Source organism: Aotus nancymaae, unplaced genomic scaffold, assembly GCF_030222135.1.
Source record: "Aotus nancymaae isolate 86718 unplaced genomic scaffold, 86718_ANA_hifiasm-v0.15.2.pri h1tg000001l, whole genome shotgun sequence".
In the NCBI taxonomy this organism is placed as follows: domain Eukaryota; kingdom Metazoa; phylum Chordata; class Mammalia; order Primates; family Aotidae; genus Aotus; species Aotus nancymaae.
Genome location: NW_026988412.1, coordinates 1,097,483 through 1,124,956, shown reverse-complemented (window position 1 = coordinate 1,124,956; position 27,474 = coordinate 1,097,483). Strand labels below are relative to the sequence as shown.

The 27,474-nt window shown below is 53.2% G+C and overlaps 2 protein-coding genes across 3 annotated transcripts in view; one reads left to right on the top strand and one right to left on the bottom strand.

The window, feature by feature from the left end:
• Positions 1-8,531: 8,531 nt before the first annotated feature.
• Positions 8,532-21,101, top strand: CST7 (cystatin F). Of its 2 annotated transcripts, XM_012468649.2 has the most exons (5): positions 8,622-8,700; positions 12,251-12,441; positions 18,417-18,589; positions 20,117-20,233; positions 20,793-21,101. In XM_012468649.2, the coding sequence occupies exons 2-5, from the start codon at positions 12,318-12,320 to the stop codon at positions 20,868-20,870; spliced, it is 492 nt and encodes a 163-aa protein (XP_012324072.1). In that variant the 5' UTR covers positions 8,622-8,700; positions 12,251-12,317; the 3' UTR covers positions 20,871-21,101. The 2 variants fall into 2 exon arrangements, with proteins under 2 accessions (XP_012324073.1, XP_012324072.1); XM_012468650.3 differs by lacking the exon at positions 12,251-12,441 and having other exon boundaries at positions 8,532-8,700; positions 20,793-21,100.
• A 2,203-nt stretch (positions 21,102-23,304) lies between these two features.
• Positions 23,305-27,474, bottom strand: part of APMAP (adipocyte plasma membrane associated protein) — a 28,226-nt gene continuing 24,056 nt past the window's right edge. Inside the window, exon 9 of the mRNA XM_064374344.1 lies at positions 23,305-24,355. Within this exon, the coding sequence (XP_064230414.1) occupies positions 24,146-24,355 (210 nt within the window). The 3' untranslated portion in view covers positions 23,305-24,145. The remainder of the gene's footprint in view (positions 24,356-27,474) is intronic.

Below are 27,474 nucleotides of genomic sequence, written 5' to 3'. Positions count from 1 at the left end.
TTGTGTATTTTCCTTTGTTCTTTGTACTCTTGTGGCAAGAAGGCTAGTGAGAGTACCCTTCCTGCAGTCCAGGAATTAAAAATTGCGTTGCTGAAAAATCCTTTGTCTCAGTGCTAATGTTTCCTTTGCAGCACCAAGCATCTATTTCCAACATGCCCCACTCCAGCCCCAGTCAGCTTGGTGAAACTCAGAGCACCCAGCTTGCTCCGGCCAGACTCCAAGCCCACAGAAACTGTGAGATAGAGAAGTGTGTTGTTTGAGCTGCTGAGTTCATGGTCATTGCAGCAGTAAACTAATACTAATAACAGCACACGTCATTAGATTCTCCTTACAGATTGCAGAATTGATCCACAGTCATGGTAACAAGGCAAGTGATCCTGAGGGCAGGGCCTGTCCAGGGCATCCACACAGCAATGCCATCTGTACTGAGATGGGACCTACCTGGTAAAATGCAACATGGTTGAACTATGTGCTGAGCTGTGGGAGATGGGGTACAGGACAGTGGGGGAAACCCAGCTGCCAGCTGCCCAGGGTTCCAGGCCACCCACATTCCACTGCCCTCTTCACCCCAATGCCAGGCAGGGAAGGACTCCCAGGAGACACAGAGGGGAGAAGAACAGAAGACAGCCTGTGACTGCTGGAACCCCTCCAATTACACAGACAGTCCTTCCTGCCCACCTGAGTGAGAGCAAGGAGGCTCCCTGCAGCATGGGCTGGCCTTAGAAGTCCTGGATCCAGAGAGTCTAGGGGCTTCACAGCCATGAGGGATGCATCAGTTGTGTGGCACATCCCCGGGGGAGAAGCACATGCCTGCGGTCTTGGCTTTGCTGTGCCCACGTCTCTGGGCCGCCCCTTGTCCCTCCCGCATTCACTCACAGCCCTCAGGACCACAGAGCTTACACAAGAGCCCTGCTTTATGACCAAGGAATGGGCAAAGCCGTTTTCTAGACAAGGTCAGACGACTGGCCAAGGTCAGCGCTGGGCACACCATGGAGGCCAGAAGACATCATGCGTTACAGCAAGGAGAGCACAGAGGAGCAACAACATGAGTTAAATCAAAGCTGCTCAAACCTCAGAGGCCAGAACGTCTCCTGGAGGGTTTGTGATGACAGACCCTGGGCCCCACCCTCAGGGAGTCGAATCCAGCAGGTCTGGGCTGGTGCTGAGAATCTGCATTTCCATCAGGTTCTAGGGGATGCTGGTTCTGCTGGCCCAGGGGCCACAGTTTAAGTAGCAAGGGGCTGAAGGATGGGTGAGTGAATGAATGGATGAATGGATAAATGAGGGACGGAGACTCGGCACAGAGCCCATCACCCCTGCAGCAGCTCAGCGGTACCTTGGATGAGAAAGAAATAGTGCACTTAACACACAACCACACACGGACACAGAGAGAGACACACAGACACGTGCACATCCGCATGTGTGCACTTGCACACACATGTTCACTCACATGCACAGAGACACACATGCAGAGCCCTTCAGCCAGACTCCCAGAACACAGACACATAAACGCACAAACGCACAGATGATATGCACTTGCACACACTGAGACGCAGAGAGGCACAGACACAAGTGCACTGTGTCACTTGTTTCTAGTCAGGACTCTCCTGAGATTGAGCACTCAGCCTGCTTGGCCTTGGTGAGTGGAAGTCCACACTGCTGAGCCCATGTGTAACCTCCATCCCTGCCACCATGGCCACCTTGTTCAGGAGCCCATTGGTGATGGCAGGGGTTCCTGGAGAAGGAGGCTGACTAGCATCCGTAGACTGGGTCATCCCATCCAGTTGATGATTAAATTCTTCCTGTGTCGAGGTCATCTTTTGATGAGCACTCACATAAGACACAGATGTCATCAGACTTTGTTGCCCATTCAGAGGAAGGTGTCCACATGCCTCTTCCCCAACTTCCCTGTCACTCATTTTCCAATTATGCTCCTTCCAAGTCCGACCGTCAGCCAAGCCATTAGCTACAGCCATGAATACATATATAATAACACATCTGGCCATTTTCTCCTTCCAAGCAAAGTGCACAGCCATGTGCAGTGTCTGTTCTACCCACTGGGAGGATTTCCCTTCACCACTGTCCTTCAGGGATGTCCCAGAAAGGGGCTGTGGAGCTGCGGCCTCCACTTTCAGGCGGTGCTGCCTATCGTGCAGAGCCATCTGTAAACCAGGCCAGAGTCTTCTCTTCCTCTGTCACCTGATTGTAGGGAACTCCCCACAAGGCCACTGGTGTGTCTAGAAGAGGGAAGGCAGCGTAGCAGGAGTGGGAACCTTGGGCATCTGGGCCACTTCTTCATGTAACTTACTTGTGTCTTCAGAGCCTGCTGAGGCCTGATCTTGTATAGACCATGTCCGTTTGGTGATGGAGTGCAGCTGTGAATGCCCGAGTTTACGGCTTGCCGGGTCAGATAACACCTGGCTCATGATGGGCAGCTCAGGGCGCGTGGTGACTTGGTGGCCCGTGGTTAATTCAGTGTTCAGTCTGTACAAAGGCCAGTGGCAGGCCAAGAGCTGCTCCTCAAAGTGAGAGTAGTCATCTGAGGAAGATGGCAGGACTTCACTCCAACATCCGAAGGGCCCGCCCTGCGATTCACGTGGAGAGGCCTGCCAAAGGCTGCACACAGCATCCCCGTGTGCCACTGACACCTCCCGCAGCGCTGGATCTGCTGGGTCGCATGCCCGCCTGGCAGAGCAGCTTGCACGGCAGCTGGGGCCTGTTTCAGAGCCTTGTCTTGTTCTGGGCCGCACTCAAAACTAGCAGCTCTTTTAGTTGCTTGGTGCCTGGGCTGGAGTAGCCGCTCAAGTCAGGAATACGTTGCCTCCCAAATCCAAAGAGGCCCACTAGGCACTGTGCTTCTTTTTTGGTTGCAGGAGGGGCCAGAGGAAACAACTTATCCTTCACCTCAGAAGGGCCACTGGGGCCCTAGAAATTTCACTAAGGTAGAAGACCCCTGAGTTTTTTGTTGGATTTATTTCCTAGCTCTGACACACAAATGTCTTACCAGCAAGTCTAGAGTAGCTGCTCCTTCCTGTATGCTCACTGGCTCCAATCAGCATCACGGCATCAATGTAATGGACCAGTGTGACATCCTGCGGCAGGAAACAGCAATCGGGATCCCTGAGAATGAAAGTGTGGCAGGGGGCTGCAGTACCGATATACCCTGAGGCAGGCAAGTGCAGATGGGTTGCTGGCCTTCCCAGCTGAAAGCAAACTGCCTCTGGTAGTCTTCATTAGCAGGGACAGAGGAAAAAAGAACATGTGCCTGATCAAGAGCCGCCTACCAGGTACCAGGAGATGTGATTTGCTCAAGCAATGAAACCACATCTGGTACAGAGGCCGCGCCTGTAGTTACCACCCAGTTACGACCATGTTTAACTCTCATTCTCCAAGATCCATCTGTCTTCTGCACAGGCCAGCAGGAAAGATGAATGGGGATGCAGTGGAAATCGCCACCTCTGCACCCTTCAAGTCCTTGATGGCAGCACCAATCTCTGCCATTCCTCCAGTAATGTGGTATGGCTTTCGGTTTACTATTGGTCGTTAGAGGAGGCACTAGTGGCTTCCACATGGCCTTTCTCATCATAATAGCCCTCAATAGTGCAGGTTGGGAATCAATGTGGGGATTCTCCCAGGTGCTAAGTATGTCTCCAATTATGCATTCCAGAACTGGGGAAATAGCCATAGCATGGGCTCTGGGGCCACTGAATCCACTGTGAGATGGACCTGAGCTAAAACTCCACTGATCCCCTAATCTCCATAAGCCCCTTCCCTGACTGGAGGGCCACAGTGACATATCAGATCTCCTGGAATTAGTATCAGTTCAGAGCCTGAATCCTGTAGCCTCAGAAAGGTCTGATGATTTCCTTTTCCCCAAACCACAGTGACCCTGGTAAAAAGCAGTAGGTCCCTCTGGGGAAGGCTGGGAGAAGTATCCATGATATAAATGTTTGGGACTGTACTAGGGTTCCTTCTCAAAGGAAGGCGGCCTCCCCTTCATTCAAGGGATTCTGGGTCTGTAAACTGGCTCAAGTCTTTGAACTGATTGAGAGATTGTGATTCCCTGTTTATATGATTCAGGTTATAATTCTGTTCACTTGACCTAGAACTTCTCTGCTTATACAGATCAAGGAAGAATTTAATGGGCTTCCTATCCATTTCGCTTCTAGGAACACCATGATCAACTAGCTGATGTCATAGGTATGTGAGAGTCAGACTACTTGATTGCTGCCTAGACCCTGCTGTCCATCAGCATAACCAAACCCACGTTGTCTTTGGTGGTGCCAAGAATGCTGCTCTTGGTCATGCCACCCCAGGATCCAATTATCCCATTGCATTTAGGTTTCCCAACTGAGTGGCTGCCATTCTGGCCCAAAGAGAAGAGTGACCACAGAGGTCTTGAAAGATGCTGGGGTTCCCCTCACAAATCTATTTCACACAGTAGTTGTAAAAGGGGAGTCTTCTGGGCCCTCCCAGTGTGGGCAAGTAGCCCTTAATTAACAAATTCACTCTAACACTCCAATCTCCCAAAGCCTTTCAATCCCTTTCTCTACATTAAACCAAAGCAGGTCAGGCATTTTCAGTTTGCTTTCTACAGGTCATCATTTGATCCATGTTTCAGCCAACCAACAGTCAAATGGCTAGAGCCCTTTCTACCTCTCTGAGCTGCAACATTAAATGCAGAATCTTTGTTTAGTGAGCCTGTATCAATAAATTCAACGTGACCCAACTTGATGTTTCTTCCAACATTATATTACACAAAACCCTCAATATCTATTTTCGCACTTGTCCCCTAGATTTCTATTAACATAGTTTAGAAAACCTGAGTAGCTCTTTTGAGTTTAGCACATCTCTTCATGGGTCATACCCTGTACCTCACCTTTAGGGACCTGATGGGACTTGAGCCTACGTGCAGGCCTAGGAGCAAAGTGGGTGGCTCCTGAGAAGAATCAGTATTGTCTTCCTTCCATAACAACTGTCTCAGGAGAGGCCATCAGTTTCCTCAGGAAATGCAGATTAACTCCTGAGAGAGCGGGATGTACTTTTCACTGAAGATAGGAAGGCCTCTCTACTGGCAAAGAAGACCCATTAGAATTTAAGGGCTCCATGTGTCCAGCTTCATCAGAATCTGGAGAATCCCCATTCTAACATATAGGATCTCATTTTTTTCCCAATCCATGCCCTCACTTTAACAGTCAACCTCAGCAAGGCTGGGAGTACAACCTATATCCAGCCAATTGAAAGATAAGATTCTGTGTTTGATTTTCAGTAATCTCGGCCATGTGGCTTCAGGGCATACCTAGCAGCTTTCAGGTCACTTTATGCAACGCACCTGAGCTGGGAATTCAAATCCCTGAGTTCATCTTTTACTTTCAGCACTTTGTCCGGTGGCATTAGGAACAACCAGCCAACCTCATTATATTTGTTAGATTTACAAAAATGTTTGAAAGTATCATATGAATGGTCACCCAGAACTTGTTTCTTACAACTGGTTGATTAGCAAAATCCAATAAAGATATTTTTCGTATCATTATTGCCAGATAACACCAGATCTGGCCCACACAGACTATCAATGCTCTCTTTACTACTGGAAATAGAGTCACTAACAGTCTTTAAATCTAATTATATCAGAGAGCCAATTCCAGAAATTCCAGAACAAATTCAGAAAACTAATCCTTAAAATTCTGTTCCTTTACAACCCCACTCCTGATACCAAAATCTGTGTTAATCAGGGTTCTCCAGAGAAACAGAACCAACAGAAGATACAAAAAGACAGAAATAGAGACATATAAAAACATACATACATTTATTGTAAAGAATTGGTTCACACAATTGTGGAGGCTCAGAAGTCCAGACCTAGGATAGCTGTATAAGATCCAGTATAAGTCTGAAGGCCTGAGAACCAGGGGAGCCAATGGTGTAAGTTCCTCTACAAGTCCAAAAATCAGAATAGTCAATGGTGCAAGTTCCAGTTCAAGTCCAAAGGCAGGAGAAGACTGATGTCCCAGCTCAAAGACAGGGAGAAAGAGAGAATTCTTTCTTACTCAGCCTCTTGTTCTATTTAGGCCTTTAATGGATAGATGAGGCCCACCCACACTGGGGAGGGCAGTCTGCGTCATTGAGTCCATCAATTCCAGTGGTGATCCCATCCAGAAATGCCCCCTAGACACACCAGAAATAATGTTTAACTGAATATATGGCCACCCTATGGTTCAGTCAATTTGACACACAAAATCAACCATCACAGCACATATGTACAGACTTATGCACATGCATATAAGCACATACACATTCAGAAAATATTTACACACACTCACACTAGATAAAGTCTCCTGGCCGGACGCGGTGGCTCATGCCTGTAATCCCAGCACTTTGGGAGGCCGAGGAGGGTGGATCACAAGGTCAAGAGATCGAGACCATCCTGGTCAACATGGTGAAACCCAGTCTCTACTAAAAATACAAAAAATTAGCTGGGCACGGTGGTGCGTGCCTGTAATCCCAGCTACTCAGGAGGCTGAGGCAGGAGAATTGCCTGAACCCAGGAGGCGGAGGTTGCAGTGAGCCGAGATCGTGCCATTGCACTCCAGCCTGCGTAACAAGAGCGAAACTCCGTCTCAAAAAAAAAAAAAAGACTCCTGGACACACATGCATACACACACAGAGACACAAACACATTTACACACATCTACACGCATACCATGTACACATGCACACTTTTCCCCAGAACCCACGACAATATTATTGTAACAGCCCCTCCCTATTGTGGCATTTCATTACTTAACCAGAGCCACCATGTGCCTTTGCTGGCCTGGCAGGCCTGGGCATGGCAAGGCCAGAGAATGTGAGTGACTATCACCCACGTTCACAGATGGAAGGGCCCAGGGCGAGAGAAGCTGTAAGGACCGGGCCAAGTCCCACATCCAGCTGAGCGTCATCCAGTGCATCTGAAAGTGAGAACAACATATGTCACCACCAGCAGCAGCGATCAGTGAGAACAACTTGCCCTCCTGGCTCCCTGGAGGGTCAAACCTGTCTCCCTGCCTGTGTTTGGTCATGGGCAAAGTCACCAATGCTGAGGCCCCTGAGGTCTTGCCTCTCCCTCTGCAGGAGTGAATCCCAGATGGGACACATGAAATCAGGGCACAGAGGCCTGCAGAAGAGTCACCATCCACAGCCCTGCTGACACAGTGGCCAAAAGCCAGAGGATTGGAATCTCAGGACCAGCAGAGCAGGGCAGGCAGAGTGATGGGGGACAGTCGCAGCAGCTGCCCTTTCCCGAAGGCCACCTTCTACCATGTGCTAAATTCATTTTCCTGGTAACAGTCCTCACAACAAACCTCCAAGTAGCCAAAGATCTGAGAGGCCCTGAGAGGTTATGTGGCTTGTTCAGTCCTGCAAACCCAGATCTCCCTGCCTGAAATCTGGTATGACCCAGCAGGACCCACCTGGGGCACAGCTTCCCTGGGATGTCGTTAAAATGAAGGTTCTGACTCCGATGGCCGTGCACGCAGCTCCTCCCATCGTGAGCTTCAAGGCCCAGGTGTCTTCCTCTCCTTCCCACTGCCTACACTGCCCAGTTCAGAAGGGGGTGCAGGAACTCGCCTGAAGCTGAAGCCATGACTGCTGGCTCTATTCCAAGCCCTGAGCATTTACACTGAGGAAGTCCGCAAATCCTCACCACAACCTCTCAGGGAAACTGAGGTTGGGAGAGTCTGTTCCTCGCCTAAGGTCACCCAGGTTTTGGGAGGCAGAACGAGGGTTCTGATGCAGGCCATGCGGCTCCAGGGCCCCACCCCAACCCTGGGCTGAGCATGGAAATGAATACACGGCCAGGAAGCCAGAACCTCTGCGTTCTTTCATCCTGGGTCGCATACTGCTCTTTCGCCTCTTTTGTAGAATTTGAGCCAAAGATTGAAAGTGATCAATCGCTTCATCCGCAAACCCTGCTCATCTGTTTTCCAGGTGCAGAAATCACCGGAGGCAGGGGGAGCATGTCGCCAGGAGGTTCATCCTGGGAAGCTGCAGTGTGGACCCCGCCTTCCCATGGAGCCACGGCCAGATGCCCACTCACCCCGCAGGGACAGAGAGCCTCCTGTCCGAGGCCACTCGGAACACCAGAAGTTTGGGCAGAAGGGGTGTACAGTTTGGAGAAGAAAATCAAGTGATTCTGCTTCTGAAAATTCCTGCTAATTTTTTCCATGCAACATCTCTTTTGTATGTGGCTCAGGGGTAGAACATTGCACCAGGATTTGCTCACGGGTCTCATTTCTCTTCCTCCTCCCTCAGCAAATGACGGCTGCTTGGAAACTTTTATAAAGGAAGCGGTTGCCTTTGTGGCTGATAGAACTGAAGGTGAAGAGCTTCTGGACAAAATGATTCAGCAGCAAACCACCCCCCTCCCCAGCACCAAGCAGGCAGCCCCCTAGCCCCGCCCCTGCCCCTTGCCCAGGGTGGTTTGCAGGGCGGGGTTCCACGCTGTGGCCCCAGCACCTGCCCCTGGGCTGGGACAGCCCACTGCCCCGTGCTGCTGGAGAAGGCTCAGCACGGGTACAAACCACTACCCCCAACTGCCTGAGAAGAATTGGCACAGCCACCCACCACTGCCCCGCACTGCCCCCACCCGGGCAGCCATGCAGGCGGCTGGAACTCTACTGGTCTTCTGCTGCCTGTTCTTGAGTGCCACCGGGGGCCCTTCCCCAGGTAAGTGGCAATCTCCCCTGGCCGCTCCCCAAGGTTTTGTCCCTGAGATTGGCCGCTGGCGCCTTGGGTCTTCCCCAGGACACTTTCCTGGCTTGGAGCCCCCACAAGACCATGGGGTGGTGAGAGTCACTGGGAGTGGTGAGAGGGGTGAGGGCTCCATGCAGCTGCAGCAACCTCTGGGGTCAGCAGGCTACAGGGATGAAGGGTGTGGGGTCTGCTCCAGAAGGCTGGGGGCAAGGGAAGCGTCTTCCATTCTCTGGCTCTTCACAGAGGTCTGAGAAAGGTCTCAGCAAGGCAGGTCTCCTGCGGCCCCTCTGCGGGATGGAGGCGACAAGGCAGCCCCATGCCTGCGGTTGGCTGCTTCTATCTGATGGTTCGTCCTTCCTTCCTACCGGCTGCTGTCCTGTGACTTGGCTCCAGGGACCCTAACAATCAGACTCTTTCGCCCTTCCTGCAATCCACATCCTGAGGGGCAGCACTCAGGGAGTGTGGGGGGAAGACAGGGAGGAAGCTACTGCCTGCGCACCGGGAAACTAATGCACAGCCAGGCTAAGTGAATTGCCCAAGTCACACAGCCAGGGACCGCCTGCCCTTGCCCAAAGGGAACTGGACTGTGCCCTCCCCAGCACAGGAATCAGACCAGGATACTGATAGGAACCTGGGAGGCCCCCACCTCATTTAACCAACCAGGAAGCTGGCACCAGAGGGCTCAGGCGAGCGGCTCAAGTCACACGACCCCCACCCAGCAGACAGGGATGGAAGGGGTCTGAGCCTGGCCAAAGGGGCCCAGGTGGGCGGTGTGCAGCAGGACTGCTGACAAGGGGATGGCCCCAGAGCACCCCAAGGATCTGTGGAGGGGTCACACCTCCTCCTGGTGAATCAGGATGCTGAGGACTCAGTGACGCTGGGGGACACTGTGTTGGGCTCCCAGGCCCGGCCTAGGGCGGATGCTACACTTCTGCAGTGCAGGCCCTTCTGCCGCTGTGCTGGTGACAGCCCCCAACACCCTGCCCCGGTGCTGTGATCGTTTCTGGGGCTTCCAGCAAGGGCCTTCGGTCTTCTGCTGTACAGAGAGGGTATTAGGAGGCCCTCTGTCTAGCGGAGAAAAAGAGTTAGGAATCTGGGACCCAGACACAATCCTGCATCCTGCCCCACCTCGGGACTCCAGCCCTTCCCGTGCCTCCTCAGAGTGGCCAAGGGGACAGGGCAGGTTGGGGGAGGGGCAGTGGGGCAGCTTCTGCTCTCACTGATGGGACACGCCGCCGCCACCAGCTCTGGGTGATGCTCAGTGAACATAGAGCTGATCCATGGCCAGCAGAAGGCTGGGGACAGCACACCCGGCCCTGCCTCCAACTCGGGAGCCTTCTTAGCTTATGCGTGGGGCCCTCCACCTGCTTCCCAGCCTCACAGGGGCCTCTCCTCCTGCCCTGATGCAGCGCCGCCCATGCACTGCTGTCCTGTGCCCTGAACCTTCATGTCTCCAAGGTCCAAGGGGGAAGCGAAGAAGAGCAGGATGTTCACCCCAGAGAAGTGGCTCCTTCTCACACCTCAGAAAAGGCTCTCCTGGAGGGACATGGAGCCAACTGTCCCAGCGTGTCCTGGGATCTAATTATTCCTACAGACTGCTGAGAGGTTTCAGAGCTCTGCTCATCTCACGGAGCAGGCTAGGAACTAGCAGGGTGGCATGGGAGCCGTGTGCTGGGTGCCTGGCAGCGTCGCTTTCCTGGGTCATGTTGCCGGCCCCTCGCTGGTGTGTGATGCTTCAAGAAGCCCTTCCCCTCCATTCCCAGCAGACTTGCTGTCGGCCACCAAACCCCAGACAGAAGCTCCAGAGCCCACGCTCACACACATGGAGCGGGCCCTCAGCCTCAGTCCCGCCATCCATGAAATGGGAAGATAAGTGCACACGTCTCCTGCCCTGGGAAAGCTGAACAGAGGTGGCTCGGGGAAGGCACAGGCATGGGGGCATATGGGGCGTGGGTGCTCTCCGCCGGCCTTGGCCCGCTGCTCTGTCCAGCACAGGCCCTTCTGCTGCTGTGCTGGTGACAGCCCCCAACACCCTGCCCAGGCACTGTGATCGTTTCTAGTGCTGCCAGCAAGAGCCTTCAGTCTTAGGCTGTGCAGGGAGGGTGCTGGGAGGCCCCCAAACTAGCGGCGAAAAAGGGATAGGAAACCTGGGCCCCAGTCACAAGCCTGCATCCTGCCCTCACCCTCCCTCCCCCGGGGTGGGGAAAGCAACAGGGACCCCAAGGGTGATGCCATCTGAGCATCTGGCCTGTCCACGCCCACATGCTGAACTGCACAGACCGCAGCGCTGAGCCCCTCAGGGCAACTTTCCTGCCTGAGGCTTTCAGAACCTAGGAAATTGCCACACTGGCTTCCGCCACCCTTTTGAAAAGGGCTGCTTCTTTCTCAACCTGACAGGCATCTCTTCTGGGAAGCTCTACGAGCTGCCATGTCACCCTCCGCCCCTCCACTCTAGCTGCAACAGCCCATCTGGCTGGGCAGGGGCCCTGGGGTCAGGGAGCCACCTCAGCTTCCCTGCGCAAGGTCTTTAATTCCCAGTAGCAGAGAGACCACCTGCAGCCCAGGGACATCCTGCCTCCTGGGAGCACTGGGAGCTGTCGCAGGCTGAGCCACCCTCTACGTGGCAAGGTGTGTTTTTCCCAATGGGGGGCATTCATTTGCCCTGGGACCCCTGCTGTGGCCATGTGCATTTTGATAAGATATTTGATAAGGATTACAGTATTGCACATCATTTATTGATAAGTGCTTTGTTGTGTTGCCTCATATATTCTCACTGTCATCAGCATCTCCATTTTACAGGTGAGGACACGAGGCTCAGAGAGGCTAGGCAGCTTGCCTGAGATCACACAGCCAGTGAGAGGCAGAGCTGGAATTGAAACTCCGGGTGTGTCCTAGTGGGTTAAAGTCAGGACTGATCCTGGGAGAGCTCAGTGTCCTGTCTGTGCCAGGGGCACATGTGTGCCCTCAAAAGATGGGCTCTGCCATTAGCCATCATGCAGAGACCCGAGAGCAAAGCGGGCAGATGCAGTCCCAAGGACCCAGGCTCGCTGAATTTTGATGATGTCACATGAGAGGGCTCGGGATGAAGGATCTCCAGGTGGGCAGAGTGGACACCAGCACCCCTGAGTTGGATTGGCACCCCTCAACACCCCAGTGCTCAGGGACGGCTGTGCAGACCTTATGCTCTGGGTGACAGAGGCTGATGGGGCCCCTCTCAAAGGGTCTTACTACCCAGCTCCGCACTGGCCTACAGAAAGGGCACCCCCTCAGGTGACACAGAGAGGGACACTAGCAGGGACCATCTGCGTCTGGCTCTTGGTACCCAGGTCCCCATCTCAAGGACAGTTTCACAAGCAGGGGCTTCCCAACCTCCCAGCCATACCTAGAACACTCCTGAAAGAGGGAGGCTGTGGGCAATGCCAGCCCCTGCTGTACCCCCCCCGCTTTTCCTACTAAGGGCAGGTGGGAAAGGTCTGCCTGGTGCCAGCACAGCAATTCCTGCTCATGTTTTCTCTCTTCTCAGAATGGCTTAGTGCCAGCTCTACCATCGGGCCAGTGCTCGGAGGACAGGAACGTCCCCTGCCCAGGGCATGCCCAGCAGCTGTCAGAAGCTGCAGCACTCTGCTGCCTTGGGCAGAAGCCCCGCCACCTCCCCCCGCCCGGCAGCTTCGCATCTGCACCCCAGTGCACACTGGTCCTCAGGTACCCCAACAGGTATGTGCCCCACGCACACAGCCAGTCGATGTATGGAGACACTGGGCTGCAGTAGAAAAGCAGGGTGATGGCAGGATCACCAGACAAGGAGATGGAGGAAACTCAGACCCATCTCCCCAAGGAGCCTGGGGCCCAGATTTTTAACAGTTCTGGAGTGGCCGAAGTGTGGAGATCGACTGCTGGAAAGGGCAGGGTGAAGTCATGGCACAGAGAGAGGAAAAAGCTGTACTTTTGTGCTAAACTCATTCCTCTGTTGGGGGGATCTCCAAACTGGTTGCTGGAATTGGGGTCTGAAAAACATCTTGGGCCAGAAAGCAGCCTGAATCAGCCTGATTAATTACGAGTATCTTTCTGTCCAGAACCTGGCATGCAATTCTTGTCAACCTGTGGGGATGGTTTCATTCGCCTTCCTGTGACCATGTGTCCTGGGGCCTGCTCAGCACCTGGTATCATCAGGCCCTGCTCACCCCTGCCCCTCCTCCAGCTTCTGCGTCTGGAAGTTCCCTACCTCTCTCAGGCATGACCCACCTCCCCTTCCACCTGCATTAGAAGCAGTGGTGGGCTGGAGTCAGGCTGTCCCGGCTTCTGGTGTAGGCCTCGCACATGGCAGGTAGCCCCACTCCCCTCAAGCAGGCCCGGCATGCCCCAGGAATTATTTCTATGCAGACGAATTTTATGTGCCAACTTTTGTTTCTTCTCACAAGCCTGCTGGTCCATGGGTTCTTTCCATTCATGTCACCCTGGCCGTCACCACCACTATCTGAGTCACCCATCACCCTCCGAACCCAGCAGCAGTCTCCAGCGGGGTCCCCTCAACTCCTCCCAGCACACAGCCCACGTCTCCCCTCGGTCAGTTCAGCCACCTTCCAGCTGCTCCCCCGTGCCCCTCTGCTCACCCATTTTACCCTCAGCTTGGCGTCCTGTCCTTTGCCCCAGGCTGGCTCTGACCCTTCTCCACTGTGGGCAGGGCCTGTCTCAGAGTCCTCACTGCATCTCCCTTAGCACCTGCCAAACAGTCCTTCTCGAATGAGAAAAAGGCGACCGTGGTGTTTCGAATTAGTCACATCTGGGTTTAGCCCCTCACCCTGCATGCCAAGCTCTTGGTCTCCTGGCCTGCAGAATGGGCATGCAGGAGTGAGAAGAAACAGCAATGTGGGGCCCTCCAGGCAGAGCAGGCAGAAGAGGAGAGCACCCGTTCTCCCACTCCCCGCCTTCAGCTGCGTGGGGCAAAACCCACAGCCCCTCCCTGGGCAGTCCTCTCCACAGTTCTCTGACCCGAGGAGGCTCTCAAAGAGCTGGTTGGCTCAGCACCTGCTGGGCCATTTGCTCTCTTCCCTGAAGATGACTGGCCTCTTTAGGGTGTTAATTCTTAATGATGGACCTTTCCTTGTTAATTTCTCTTAACAAATCATCCTAAAACTAGGTTTGACTTTTAAACATTTTTAAATGAAAAATTGAGCTTTTAATGTCTGTTTTGACAACTGTAAGACAGTCAAAGGTTTATTGACTTGAAGCCTACATTTCAGGAAACATGTAAATAAAAATTTACCAATTTCAGTATTTTTCATAACCTTTTGTGACCTTTTTGTAACTTTACCAGAATATTTTAGGAACTAACGTCACAAGCTTGGAAGGGAAATTTATCTGAAGTTCAGCATAAACTGAGTTTCACTTCATTTTTAAAATTCTGTTAATTTCAAGTAAAATTAAACTTAATACATTTTATTTTAAAAAGTTAACAGTGGTTAGCTTTAAGATATCAATAATTTTTATTTTTTGTTACGCTCCTCTGTATTTTTCAAATTTCCTACCAAAAATAGGTTAAGTTTATAATCAGAAAAAGTCATAAAATGTAGTTTTCACAAAGAAAAAAATGGGCAGGCAGCCATATTAATGTCATGTGAAGGAAAAAAAACACTAACTTCAGATGGCAAAAATACACTGAACACACTACCCCTTCCACACGCGTGTCTCTTTCTCTGCTGTTCAGATGACAAGTGATGAGCAGAAACCAAGCTGGTTTCCAGAGCAGTTTTTTGTTGTAAGTAAAAACCACATTTGACTTCCTGTCGTCAACACGGAAGGAGCTGCCTTCGGCACTGGGGCCCCCTCCTGCCTGACGGTAACACTGCAGGTCCCCAGGGAACCCCCACTGCCAGCACCAGTGTCAGAGTCACCTGGGAGCCTGGGGAAATGCAGGTTCCAGGGCCTCCCCTAGCCGCCAAGCCCAGCCTCGGCTGCTCAGGGACACAACAGTTTCTATTCCATCTTCAGAGGCCTTAGTCTTCTTAAGCAAAGGCTGCAGAGGTTTCAGTGGGAATGTGTGTGGCACAGATTACTCTGAAGGACAGTCCCAGGGCATGCCAGCACAGGACACAGCTATGTACCAACAACACAGAGGACCAGCACAGGGGACCAGCACGTGACCAGCATTCTCTATGGGGTGGGGTACCAGCACTGTAATGCCTTCTTGAGATGGAAGGCCAGGCTCCCTGAGCTGTTAAAGCACAGGGCAGGCACAGTCATCCAAAGTCCAGCCATGAAGCTCACCTTCTGGCCCGGAACCAACCACAGGACAGCCATGTGCCAAGCAGCCTCCCTTTATAATGGAGACTTATTACCAGGATGGGGCGACACCCCCAAGGCCACAGAACTTCCACAGACCCATGCCTTCTCCACCCACTCCCAGCACTGCACCACCCAGCCTGAGGGTGCCACATGGTGACCAGAAGTCCCGTCGTCCTGGCTCTCTACCCTTGGTAGCATCTAGTGTGTACCCACAAGCATCCAGAACCCAGGGAGGGCCTCCTGCAGACCTCATGCAGCAGCAGGAATGGCCTCCTCCGGGGCCTTTGCTCTGAGCTAACAAAACACTGTCGTCCTGGCAAGGCCTCCTTGCTGTGCCCAGCTATGAAGGCTGCCCACCTTCCCTCCCCCAATCACCCTGCCCTGAAGGCCCTGGGGCCCAGCTTTCCATCCTGGCCATAGCAGGCATGCACATCCTGCAGGCTCAGGCACTCAGGCTTCTGCCTGCTGTCCCGTTCCCCGCCCAGCCAGCCCAACAGCCCTATCTACCTCCCAGCCCCAGTTCAAGGTCAAAGGTATCTCTTGCTCCTCTCTGTTGGGCCTCATGATCATGTACTGAGTCCTTGTGGGAGGGGGGACCTTGTCTCCAGTGGGACACCCCACTTCTGCTCTGGGCAATGATGCTACCTACGCTCTGGGCTCTGCTGAATTGATAGCCGGGTCTCCACTTCCTATCACTAAGCCCACCTTCCGCACTTAAAGACTGAACGTGGAACCCTAAGGCCTGCCACACACTCACTTAAGGTGCTCGGGAGGGCACAGCCCAGAGAAGCTGAGCTGAGTCCCCCAGGGAGTGAGTCCCAGAGGGCCCTCTGCAAGGACACTGTGCTCTCACCTGCACCCACCAAGCCACAGTCATGGCCACATGCCGCTTGCCAGCACCCACAGTGCAGCTCGGGCCACTGAGGAGCTGAATGTTCTATTTAACCTCATCAAGATAATGTCAAAAACAGTTGTGCTGGCCAGGCCTGCCTTGCAGGACAGCTCAGCTCTAGAGCATCCAGCACACTAGCACGTCAGGAGAATCTGGGACTCTTCTCAAAAGAGAAGCAGTCCGCAAGCCTAAAGCACCTCCACCCACCCTCCCTCCCCCAGGTTTAGGCAGAACTTCCTCCAAATTTTTAACTTATTATTTTAATACACAAGTCGTCCATGACTATTATAGAAAAATTGAAAAATGCAGAAAAACCCAAATTCAAATCACCCACGTCTCTAACCAGCAAAGGCCCTCATTCACGCTGTATGGAGGCTGTGGGGCCTGTTTATACTCACTTCCTTTATAATAACATCTGAAGTCTGCTGCCCACATGACCAAATGCCCACACCTAGCCTCACCCCCAGCTCTTCTGCCCACCCACTCACCCACCTACCCACTCACCAGGTCTCCTAAGTCTTGGGGCCAAGTCCAAGGCCACCCACGACCCCCAGTACCCCCATCTCCATATATATCTGTTTCCATAGACAGGTCCTGCCCTCCCGCCTGGCTTCTAGCCACTCTGAGGTTCTCTCACCCATTTATCCAGAGGAGGTGAGATCCAGCAAACATCAGCTTTGGGTCCCCAGTCGGCAGGATGGGGGCTCTAGAAGGGGCTTAGCAAGCAAGGGTGAACAAGGAATAGCCCAGGGTCTTCAGCGAGCCAGATGTGCTAGGGCCCAAGGGCATCCTGGGGCCCACTGTGCTCTGCTTCTCTAAGAGCTGGAGCAAGAGCGTGGGGAGCTAAGGAGGGATGTCGGGGTCCTGGCTCTGCCCGGCTGTGGTACAGATGCTAGGGGACATGACTACGGGGGAAGCCCCTGATGCTGCTTCCCTATCTTTTATCCAAATGCAGCCCTCACAGCAGGGCAGGCCTCCCCAACCTCAGCAAAGCTTATGGACACAGTGCCCTGTCACTCACAGGAGTGCCATGACTGTCCCCGGAAAGTCAGGAGCACAGGGGCACCAGGTGCTGCAGGCTGCCCGAGGGGTGCCCTCCTGTGGGCTGGTCCCGAGCCTGAGAGCCAGGCAGGTGGAAGGCCTTGAGATGAGGATGGTGCCACATCCTTCTGGTGGGAAGCACTACCTCCATCCGCCGCCTAGAGGGCCAGGCTAGGGCTGACTTTCCCCACCGTCCTAAGGCCACATCCCGTACTGAGGGTCTCACCTGGGGGACACGTTCCGCTTTTCTTTAACACATATATTGGAAATAAGCCTGGGTTCTGAAGGGGTATGTGTGAGGTACAGATTCACTGCACCCCCTGGCACCTGGCCCTCAGCTCTGAAAATGGAGCAATAAATGCACTGCAGCGGTGTCAGGAGGTGAGCAGGTAAGGGGAAAGGTGAGGAGGCAGGTGAGGGGGGAAGCTGGGGGGCAGGTGAGGGAGCAGATAAGGGGACAGGTGAGAGGGGAGCAGGTAAGGGGAGACAGGTGAGAGGGGACAGGTGAAGGGGGCAGGTGAGGGAGCAGATAAGGGGACAGGTGAGGGGAGCAGATAAGGGGAAAGGTGAGGAGGCAGGTGAGGGGGGAAGCTGGGGGACAGGTGAGGGAGCAGATAAGGGGACAGGTGAGGGGAGCAGGTAAGGGGGGACAGGTGACGGGGGACGGGTGAGGGGGGACAGGTGAAGGGGGCAGGTGAGGGAGGCAGGTGAGGGAAGACAAGTGAGGAAGGACAGGTGAGGGGGCAGATGAAGGGGGACTGGTGAGGAGGGCAGGTGAAGGGGACTGGTGAGGAGGGCAGGTGAAGGGGGCAGGTGATGGGGCAGTTGAGAAGGCACAGGTCACAGAGGCAGGTAAGAGGGGACAGGTGAGGGTGGGGCAGGTGAGGGGGGACAAGTGAAGGGGGCAGGTGAGGGGACAGGTGAGGGGGGACAGGTGAAAGGGGCAGGTGAGGGGAGCAGGTGAGGGGAGCAGGTGAGGGAAGACAAGTGAGGAAGGACAGGTGACTGGGACAGGTGAGGGGGTAGGTGAAGGGGGACAGGTGAGGGGGACAGGAGGGGGACAGGAAGGGGAACAGGTGAGGGGGACAGGTGAGGAGGGCAGGTGAGGGGAGCAGGTGAGGGGAGCAGGTGAGGAAGGACAAGTGAGGAAGGACAGGTGACTGGGAACAGGTGAAGGGGGACAGGTGAGGAGGGCAGGTGATGGGGACAGGTGGGAAGGGCAGGTGAAGGGGACAGGTGGGGAGGGCAGGTGAAGGGGGCAGGTGACAGGGGCAGTTGAGAAGGGACTGGTGACGGGCAGGTGAGAGGGGACAGGTGAGGGTGGGGCAGGTGAGGGGGGAGCAGATGAGGGGTGGGTGGGGCCAGGAGGTACAGGTTGACAGAGAACTGAGCACCATAGAGGCATGAGGCATGACACCTGGCCCGAAGGCCCTGCTAACATCAGTGTTCTTGTCTGGTTGTTTCTGTCTTTCAGATATTTGTTCCCAGGACCTTAAGTCAGGTGTGAAGCCAGGATTTCCCGAAGCAATAAAGACCAATGACCCAGGAGTCCGCCAAGCAGCCAGACACAGTGTTGAGAAGTTCAACAACTGCACAAACGACATGTTCTTGTTCAAGGAGTCCCGCATCAGAAGGGCCCTGGTCCAGGTGAGGGTCTTGGTTCTGGTCGCATGTGAAGGACACCCCTAGGAAGCCGAGTTGCTACAATGCGACACCTAGGAGAGCAGGGCAGACCTAATGTGACGTCCCTCCTGAGTGCAGCACTCTGGGCAGAAAGGAGGTACACACGGGGTGGGAGTGGACAGCAGCCGCTGAGGCCAGCATCCCCCAGAGCCAAGCACAACGGTTACACAAAGCATGCGGCTCCAGGGCGGTTACAGGCCACTGGCCCAGAGCCCACTAGGCATGGGGTAAGGAGGCGCTGGGGCCCTAACAGGGCTCCTGGAGGCCGGCGCCAAGGCTGATGGGGAGAAACCAGTGAAGTTGCTGTCCAGGGAGCTGCCCCCGCTGGGCCCATGGTCCCACCTGGCCTACCACTCACTTGCATGGCAGCCTAGGGGTGTCCTTGCCACTTCCACCTCAGAGTGCTCGCTCACATCCCAGAGTCCCAGAGTCCCAGAGCTCTGCCCAAGCCACTGATCTTTCCCTGACTCATGCCTATGGTGGAAGGGTGCCAAGCCCCTAGGGGACCCTCCAAGGCACAGCCAGGCCTTGTCTGTGTCCTGAGAACACCCGCTTGCTAATGTGGGATGCAGGCTGTGGGTAACACTCAGCACTGTGCGCTGGTGTCTGGAGGGCAAGGAACAGAAGCAGCCCTGTCCAAGACCCTTCACAGTGTTCCTGTGAGGGTTACACCAGGTCAGAGGTCAGGGTGACTTTCATAACCCAATTATTTTTGCCAGTTGTGAACTTGTGAAGAGCAGCACGTTTTCACATGAGAAGCGTGCTACAGAGGGCAGTGTGGTGTGGAGCCAGGGTCCTCACTCCACCACCTGGCCTCAGGGGCAGTGGATCTTCCCTGAGTTATGCAGGCCCTCCCTCCTTCTCCGGGGAGGCCAGTGGGATTCTCTGGGCCTGAGTCCTCAGGGTTCTCTGCGGGGAGGCTTGGAGGTTGTCCCTCTCTAGCTTGGCGATGTGGGGGACAAAACAATTTCCCTGGGGCTGGGGCTGGGGCTGAGACTAAAACCTGAAGAATTTTTCTTCACTCCTCTAAGACCACAAATGAGAATGAAGCAGGCAGCTGCCATGTCCAAGTGGAGAAGGGTTGTCTAGAAATTCAAAACTCCCAATCCCAGGAAGGGGAAGCCCACACACCCCAGGCCTGATACAGAGGCCATGTGAAACTGCCACCGTGGGGCTGGAGTGAGGGCTGCAGGGCAGGCTCAGAGGGGCATGCGGGAGACCTAGTGTCACGTCCCTCCTGAGTGCAGGGCTCTGTGCAGAAAGGAGACGTCTGTCCCAGGAAGGGACACAAACCCCAGCACAGAGCAGGGAGGAGAGTGGGAGGGGTATGCAGGCTCTGCCATAAGCCTGAAGCGTTGCCCCAAGCCGGCCCACTTCCCTTCTACTCGGTGGGCACCTGCACCACTGTCTTGAGGCCCTGCTTCCAGTGAAGGAGGGCCTCCTGCCCTCCCTCCCCCAAGCCCAGTAACCCAGTCCCTCTGTTCCCTCCAGATAGTGAAAGGCCTGAAATACATGCTCGAGGTGGAAATTGGCAGAACTACCTGCAAGAAAAACCAGCACCCACGTCTAGACGATTGTGACTTCCAAACCAACCACACCTTGAAGCGGGTAAAGCAGCGGGCCCTTCTCAGATGTACCCTCTCTTCCCCAGCCCACTCACTACCAGGGCTGTGAAAAACACCCTGTCACCACTTCCCTAAGGCACCACTCCAAACCTCACCCCTGAGGAAGCCGGGCCTCCCGGACTCCCACACGACCAAGGATCCGGGAGAGCGGGAGGTAGAGCCTGTGCTAGGAGCTCCTCAGACGACATCCTCCCTTCCCGGAGGCGGAGACACAGCTCCAGAGGAGAGTTCTGGGGGGCAAGTAGAGAGGATTAGAGCAAGAAAAGCTTTCAAACAATCCAGAAATTATATATATATTTGATATACAGCATATCTCTGCAGAGGGAACAAGAGAAGGGAAACATGGCAACATTTAGCAATTATAAATATAGAGGCAAAAAGCGTATCTTCTTAAATCATTCTTCAAGTTTTCTGTAGGTTTGAAATTTGTCAAAATGAAAACTAGGGGCAGGAGAAGAGCTCCTCCGTGAGGAACCCCTCCACGGGCAAAGGGCTCCCCAGTGGGCAAGTCAGAACCCTTGGTGTGCCCTTCTCTGTTTCAGACTCTGAGCTGCTACTCTGAAGTCTGGGTTGTGCCCTGGCTCCAGCACTTCGAGGTACCTGTTCTCCATTGTCACTGACCCCCACCTCTTCAGCAAGACCAACAGCTGTGACAAATACCAGGGAGCGTCCCCTCCCACCCGCCTCATGACCCGGCCTCACAGACCCGCTCAGGCCTCTCCCAAGTGAGCAGATGAAGTGCTGCTGGGTCACTGCAGGGCAGTTGGGATGGGAGCATGGTGGCACCTCCTAACAGATTAAATAGATCACATTTGCTTCTAAAATTAACTCCTGTTTCTGACGCTGCAAACCTAGATTCTGGGTCTGGGTGTAGGGGACTGAGTCAAAGGAGGGAGTTATGAAAGTAAGGGATGGTCCCCCGTGGCCACAGGCCCCCAGGAGAGCAGGGGTGCAGCTCTGGTTCTGAAGAATCTGCAGTCGTGGGTGGGGACCCCCTTAGCCACTGAGCGCCTTGGCCTATTGTGATGAATACAGCTGGGAATCAAGATGAACAGCGAGCAGCAGCCATGCTGGCCTTTTTAGGGGAGAGCTGGGAGGTGAGGCAAGCCTTGCCAGGGGTCCCCCTTACCAAGGCATCTGACAAGTTGAAGTGACTTCCCCTGGGGGCCTGGCCAGCCTGAGCTGCTAGCTACAACCCTCCGAAGGCCAAAGCCCCGGAACAGGTGATCTGTCCACACCAGAAGCGGCAGGGCCACAGCTGTGCCTCCTTGAGACTCAGGCCTCCCAGGGATTTGCCCCGCTGCCTGAGTGGTGGCAGAACAGCAGACCGCTCCCCAGAGCCCTCCAGAGAGGGCACCCCACTGAAGATGACTGTGCTAGGAGGGAGAGACCACCGAGGGCTGGAGGGCACCAGGAATTGGAAGTAAACTGGTAGAAGTGCCAGGCTGGGCCACCCCGAGACCTGGGCACCCCAAAGGACTCTGCTGTGAAGCCAAGGTTAGAGTCAGTGCCCTGCCATGATCCACAGGCTCAGCAGCCACTGCCCAGCCAGGCGCTGTCTCCCTTGCTCCCAGCTTCACCCGAGCTTTCTCCAGTCACATCCCCGGGAGGCTGGCTTAGCTATGCTGGCTGTGACTCTGGCAGTCACTAAACTAACCCCTCAGGGCCTCAGTTCCCATTGGCACGATGAGGCCAAGCCTTCTGGAATCATTAAGAGTCAGCATATGTGAACAACTTTCAGAACTACAGACCACTCTGCAAGCGTAAGCTGATGATAAAAACCTCAAACTGAGATCTCTGTCCCATGAAACATAATAGCTGAATCTTGATGGAGTTTCAGGAATGGACAACAGAGGCACACAATGAATCACCTGATTACTTTTAAGAGCATGTTAGTAATTCACGTTAGAAAGAATTCCTTTTATGTTACAGCAAAAGCGTATCACATATTTAAACCTAGTAAGAAGACTCCATTTCACACTTCATCATGTCAAATTACCAGATAAAACACAGGAAATGACACTTGGAGACAGAAAATCAACAGCTAAGTCAAAATCAAGACTCCTTTGCTGAAAACTGTGAAAAACAGTTTGCCAGCTTCTTTATATTTGTGAAAATTAAGCACTGAAAGCAAAGCTCTCTGTTCTCAATTTAAAAAGAGAAGACCACCTATAAGCCCAACACATTTAAACTGTTTATATGATAGAATGATTAGGTATTATCTTATTTTCTTTGTATACCTCACCTGTAAGGCACATCATTTGTCACTAAAAGTATTTCTGCTGACCACTAATTTTCTCTCCTATATAGAGTCACATTAAAAATTTTGAGTTGTTCATCTGACACAATGTGGGTCACATCAACTAGAGAGAAGCTGATCTCTGCCTCTGTCCTACTGGTGCTCACCCCAGGAGCCAGCCTCAAGAAGTGGGGACACACAATTAACCATCAGATTCCCGACTCTCTTCCCCCAACACGGAGCCTGGCCAGCGCTGAGGGGAGAGGAGGGCACAGGAGTCCAAGGCCAGCCAGTGCATACAGATGGTCCCGATGTTACCACCGCTATCAATTCTCTGAATTTTTGTCCCATTACATATTTATCTTTACATATTTACATTACATATATCATTACATATTTATCTGTTTCCTGACTTTTACTGCTATCTAAAATACTGTCTCTATGAAGTTATTCCAAACATTTTTGGAGACACAATCTCTTGTTACTCTCACAAATACCCAGGAAAGAAAGGAACAGATATCAGCCCCATTTCATAGGCTGGAAAACAGGAGAGAAGTGTAACATCAACTTACGCCAGAAGGAGTCAACGTCGAGAGCAGGTGGCCTAAGGCTACCTGCTCCCTGCCTGAAGACTGCTGCCTGAGAGAGGTCCCGTGGCTTCCCTTCCTGAGCTAGTCGGATGGACTGCTCGGCCTTAAAACATCATCCTCACCAAGGCAATTCTTACATCAACACCTGATGGAATTAAATTTCACTCACTCAATTAGAGAAGAAACTCCCATGCCATAACACCAAAAAAGATAAATCAGCAGAAGTCGATTTATCATATTTATTATCAAAATCATGACCAGTGTGTAGACATACTTGTGAAAATATATAGCAACTTGGGGCTTATAACACATGAGCAAAGATGACATTAACACATGCACTGTTCACATTTTGGGGTCTAGGGGTCAAGATCAAAGGTCACAGACAGGACATTACCGAACGCACCCCTGCAATAGGTCCCAAATTGCAGAATCATCCAATTCCAGCATGGTCAGCATGGGCAGTGTGGAGAAATTCACAGAAAGAAACCCAGCAAAGTTCTCTCTGAGCTGCTAGAGTCAACATGCTTTTCCTACGCACTATGGAGAGCCCACGTCCCACACAACCCTTGAGAACACGGTTCCATTCTTGGCTTACATGGCTCTCGCTGCTGGCCTCAACACCCTTGGGCCGTGCTCCCTCTGCTCTTCCATCCCCCCTGCCAACAAACAAAGGTATGATCGCACATTATATGATAGTAAAGAAGGACACTGAGGCCACGGGACAGGGTCGCAGCAGCAAGCTCATGGGCAGTGCGGCACTGCTCCACTCACCTGAGCCCTGTTCCACGTGCAAGAAGCTTCCCAAGTCCTAGACAATGACTGTACTTAGAAAGCTTTAAGAGAAAATGGCTTTACATGAATTTATCTTCCCTGTGGCAGATATGTTACACTTCCCTCTAAACAGAAAGACGGGCCCAGGTGGAGGTGCCCCTGGCAGGGCCCAGGGACTGACAGGTGCATGTGGACACTTCAACCACGACTGTGTCCACAGCTCCTTCTGGACCAGGCCCGGTGCCTGAGTGTGAAGCCTCCCGGCTCGCATGGCAGGGGCAGCTATCTAGGTGGGCTAAACAGACTGGAGGCTAAGTCTGCAGAGAAAGGGGGACCTGAAGGAGCCCAGGTACAGGTACCCGTCGTGCTCATGCACCTCGCTGATGTAGGGGACCACCAGCCCGTCAGGATCATGCAGGCTTCTTCGGAAGGCACCGCTGTCACTGAGTTCTAGGACAAGGCTGTACCGCGGCACAAACTTCATCACCGTCTCCTGACTGAAGAGCTAGAGGGAAGCACAGTGCAGGGAGAGTTCACCAGCTGGCTAAGAATGCTGTGAGCAGATCAACCGCACCTCCCCCACCATCCAGGAACGGCCTGACCCCTTCCTGTGACAGGGCAGCCCCACAGGGCAGTGCCAAGACTAACCCAGCTCCCACTCCCAGCCCAGGGGCCCCAAAGCAGGCCCCACCCCACCGCTGTCCCTGTGAAGATCAGCCAGGGAGGCTCCCCAGCACAAGGACAGCAACGCAAGCACATCTCTAGACGGCCTGGCTGAACTCAGAGGGACACACATCACATCCGAGGCAGTCACAGCACTGAAGCCAAGGCTCAGAATGACCTTGACCCATCAGATCACAACCAGCACAGCTTCCCCGGAATACACAAGTCTTCTGTTTAGGTTTAAAACATTTCAAATAGGCAAGGTGCCAACGATGGAGATTTGATAACGGTTCACGTTCAAAACAAACGAGCAGGTCCACACATCACACGACATGGCTTCTAAAACAGAAAGCGAAATCCCACTGCTTTCCTCAAAGCGGGGCGTGCAAATCCTGAGGAACACCTCCATGGATGGATGGAAAAGCACTTAGACCTGGACTCTGTGGCCACACAGGGCTGTAGAAGAGTTTTAAGCAGAGAAACCAGATGGCGAGAGACATGATTTCTGGCAGAGCAGAAGGACACCTGGTCGGAAATTATGACAAAGCACTCCACTGCCTAAGACCAAGGAATGGAAATAAACAGACAGATTTCCAGCTTTTAATACAAGGGAAAATACCCAAATAAGTGTCCAACAAATAATGTCACCCAGTCACTGGAATGTTCAAGCAGACAGAAAAGCTGACTGGGCTCTAGGTTCAATAGCAATAGATCAACTGCATTACAGCTCAAAAAATGCCCACAGCTTCCCACAACCCACAACTGCTGTTCAGCCCTGAATCCTTCCCTCTCTCCTCTCTTCTCTCTTCTCCCTAAGAGACCTCATCCTCTCTCACTATTACAACTAGTCACTTTCCCAGAAAGCTCTCAAATCTCCACCTCTATTTCCAACCCTAGTGCTAAGTCACTCACTGTCTGGGACCCATGTCTGCCTGGACTTTCTAACAGCACTTCAAATTCGACAGCCTCCCCAGCTCCAGAGACAAGGCCAGGACCTCAGTCCTCATTCTTGATCCCGGTCTCTCTGTGCCCTACAAGTCCAGCCACCAGTCTTGCCATCTGCTGTGTGTGTCCCTGGCCTGGGCCGTGCCCCGCTGCCTCTCCGCAGTCACTGGGACAGCCTCCTGAGCCCTGCTGCAAGCTGTTCTCCTTACAGGGGCTGCAGTTATCTTTGAAAACAATCTTTGTACTATATCACTCCCCTCCTAAACAACTCCGTCAAGACACCACACATGGGGCAGAGCAGGGTACATGTGTACCCAGACCATGGTGGCCCAGACCAGCCCACTCCACTTTGGGTGAGAAGGTGTCCCTGCAGTGGGGTGACCTGGTCTGGGCTGTCAGGGCCCACACGGGGTGAGGAGGTATCCCCACAGTGAGGTCCAGATCAGGCTATGAGAGCCCATGCAGGTGAGGAGATGTACACCCAGGGACAGCCCGGTGCAGGGATCAGAGCCCTTGAGGGGAAAGGCAGCCTCCAGCACATGGTCAGGGAGGAAGGGGACAGCCCAGCGTGGGGTGCTACAGCCCTGGATGGGGCCATGTGAGAGGGGACAGCAGCCACAGATTCATCACATGCAGGGAAATGGTTGAACAGGTAAACCTAGGGAGGACAATGGGATCCAGATTTCTCACTGCTAGAGAAGAGAGGTACAAACGGGGGGAGAAATAATGGGAGAAAACTTGAATCAGTCCTGTGGAGTTGTCATGGTTTTCAATTTACAGATGACAGATGCAGGCATAAGCGTGAGTGGTACGTGATGTCTCCGCATGCAGGCATGTGTGAGTACACATCATGTGCTTGTACTCCCAGCATTGTCCCTTAGGAACCCGGGAGCAGCAACACCCAAGGCAGTGAATACACTTGGCACCCAGATCTCCTCCACAGGGAACCAGGACTCCTGACAGAAATGGCCGACTGCAGAGCTGGAGCAGGGACAATATGAGAGGAGCATGGAACGACTTGTGTGCCAGAAAGTGAGGAGCTAGTCCAAGACAACAGAGCAGGCCCAAAGGCCCAGAAGTCCCACTGAAGGGACCCCTCCTAGCCACAGATGGGTAATTTGAGCATCAAAATAAATGATGACTGTAACACAATCACCATTAAGAACATGGGTAACCATGAGATGGCACTGATGATTACTTACAGAAACCATCTCTCCACAAGTGACTCAGTAATTAGACATGGAAGAGTCACTTCAAGGTGGAGACACCTGGCATTCCCCGCCTGAATCTGGTGGCCAAAGTTGCCACCACCCATCGCAGAGGAAACTGATGTTGTGCCCTCATAACAGTCACACCAAGATGAGCACAGCTTCACTGCCGTGCCACTGCTGCCGGCAATGCGAGACCAGAATCTAAAAGTGAAAAAATATCAGACAAACCCTACTGGAGGGACATTCTGAGAGACCGCTGACCTGTACACTTCCAAAGGATCAAGGCCAAAAATTCAAAAAGACTGAGGAGCTGAATACCCCCCAGACTGAAGGAGATTAAACAGAGCTGACAACTAAACATCACTCCTGATCCTGGGTTGAATCCTTTGTTATAAAGGACAACACTAGGACAACTGGCAAAATCTGAATGGGGCCTGCAGACTGGACAGTTGCAGGGGAGCTGTGGGCATCTCCTGGTTTTGATTGATGTAATGAAGAATGTGCCAAATGCGCTCAGGCATCTGCAATAAGTGACAGGGCATCAGGCCAGCAGGTGACTCAAAAACAGTGCTGGGAAAAAATTCCTTGTACCTCCCTGCTACGTTTCCACAGCTTTGATACTATCTCAAAATTAAAAAAAAAAAAAAAATCAAGCCAGGCGTGCTAGCTCACGCCTGTAATCCCAGCACTTTGGGAGGCTGAGGTGGGTGGATCACTTGAGGTCAGGAGTTCGAGACCACCCTGGCTAACATGGTGAAACCCCATCTCTACTAAAAATACAAAAATTAGCTGAGTGTGGTGCTGC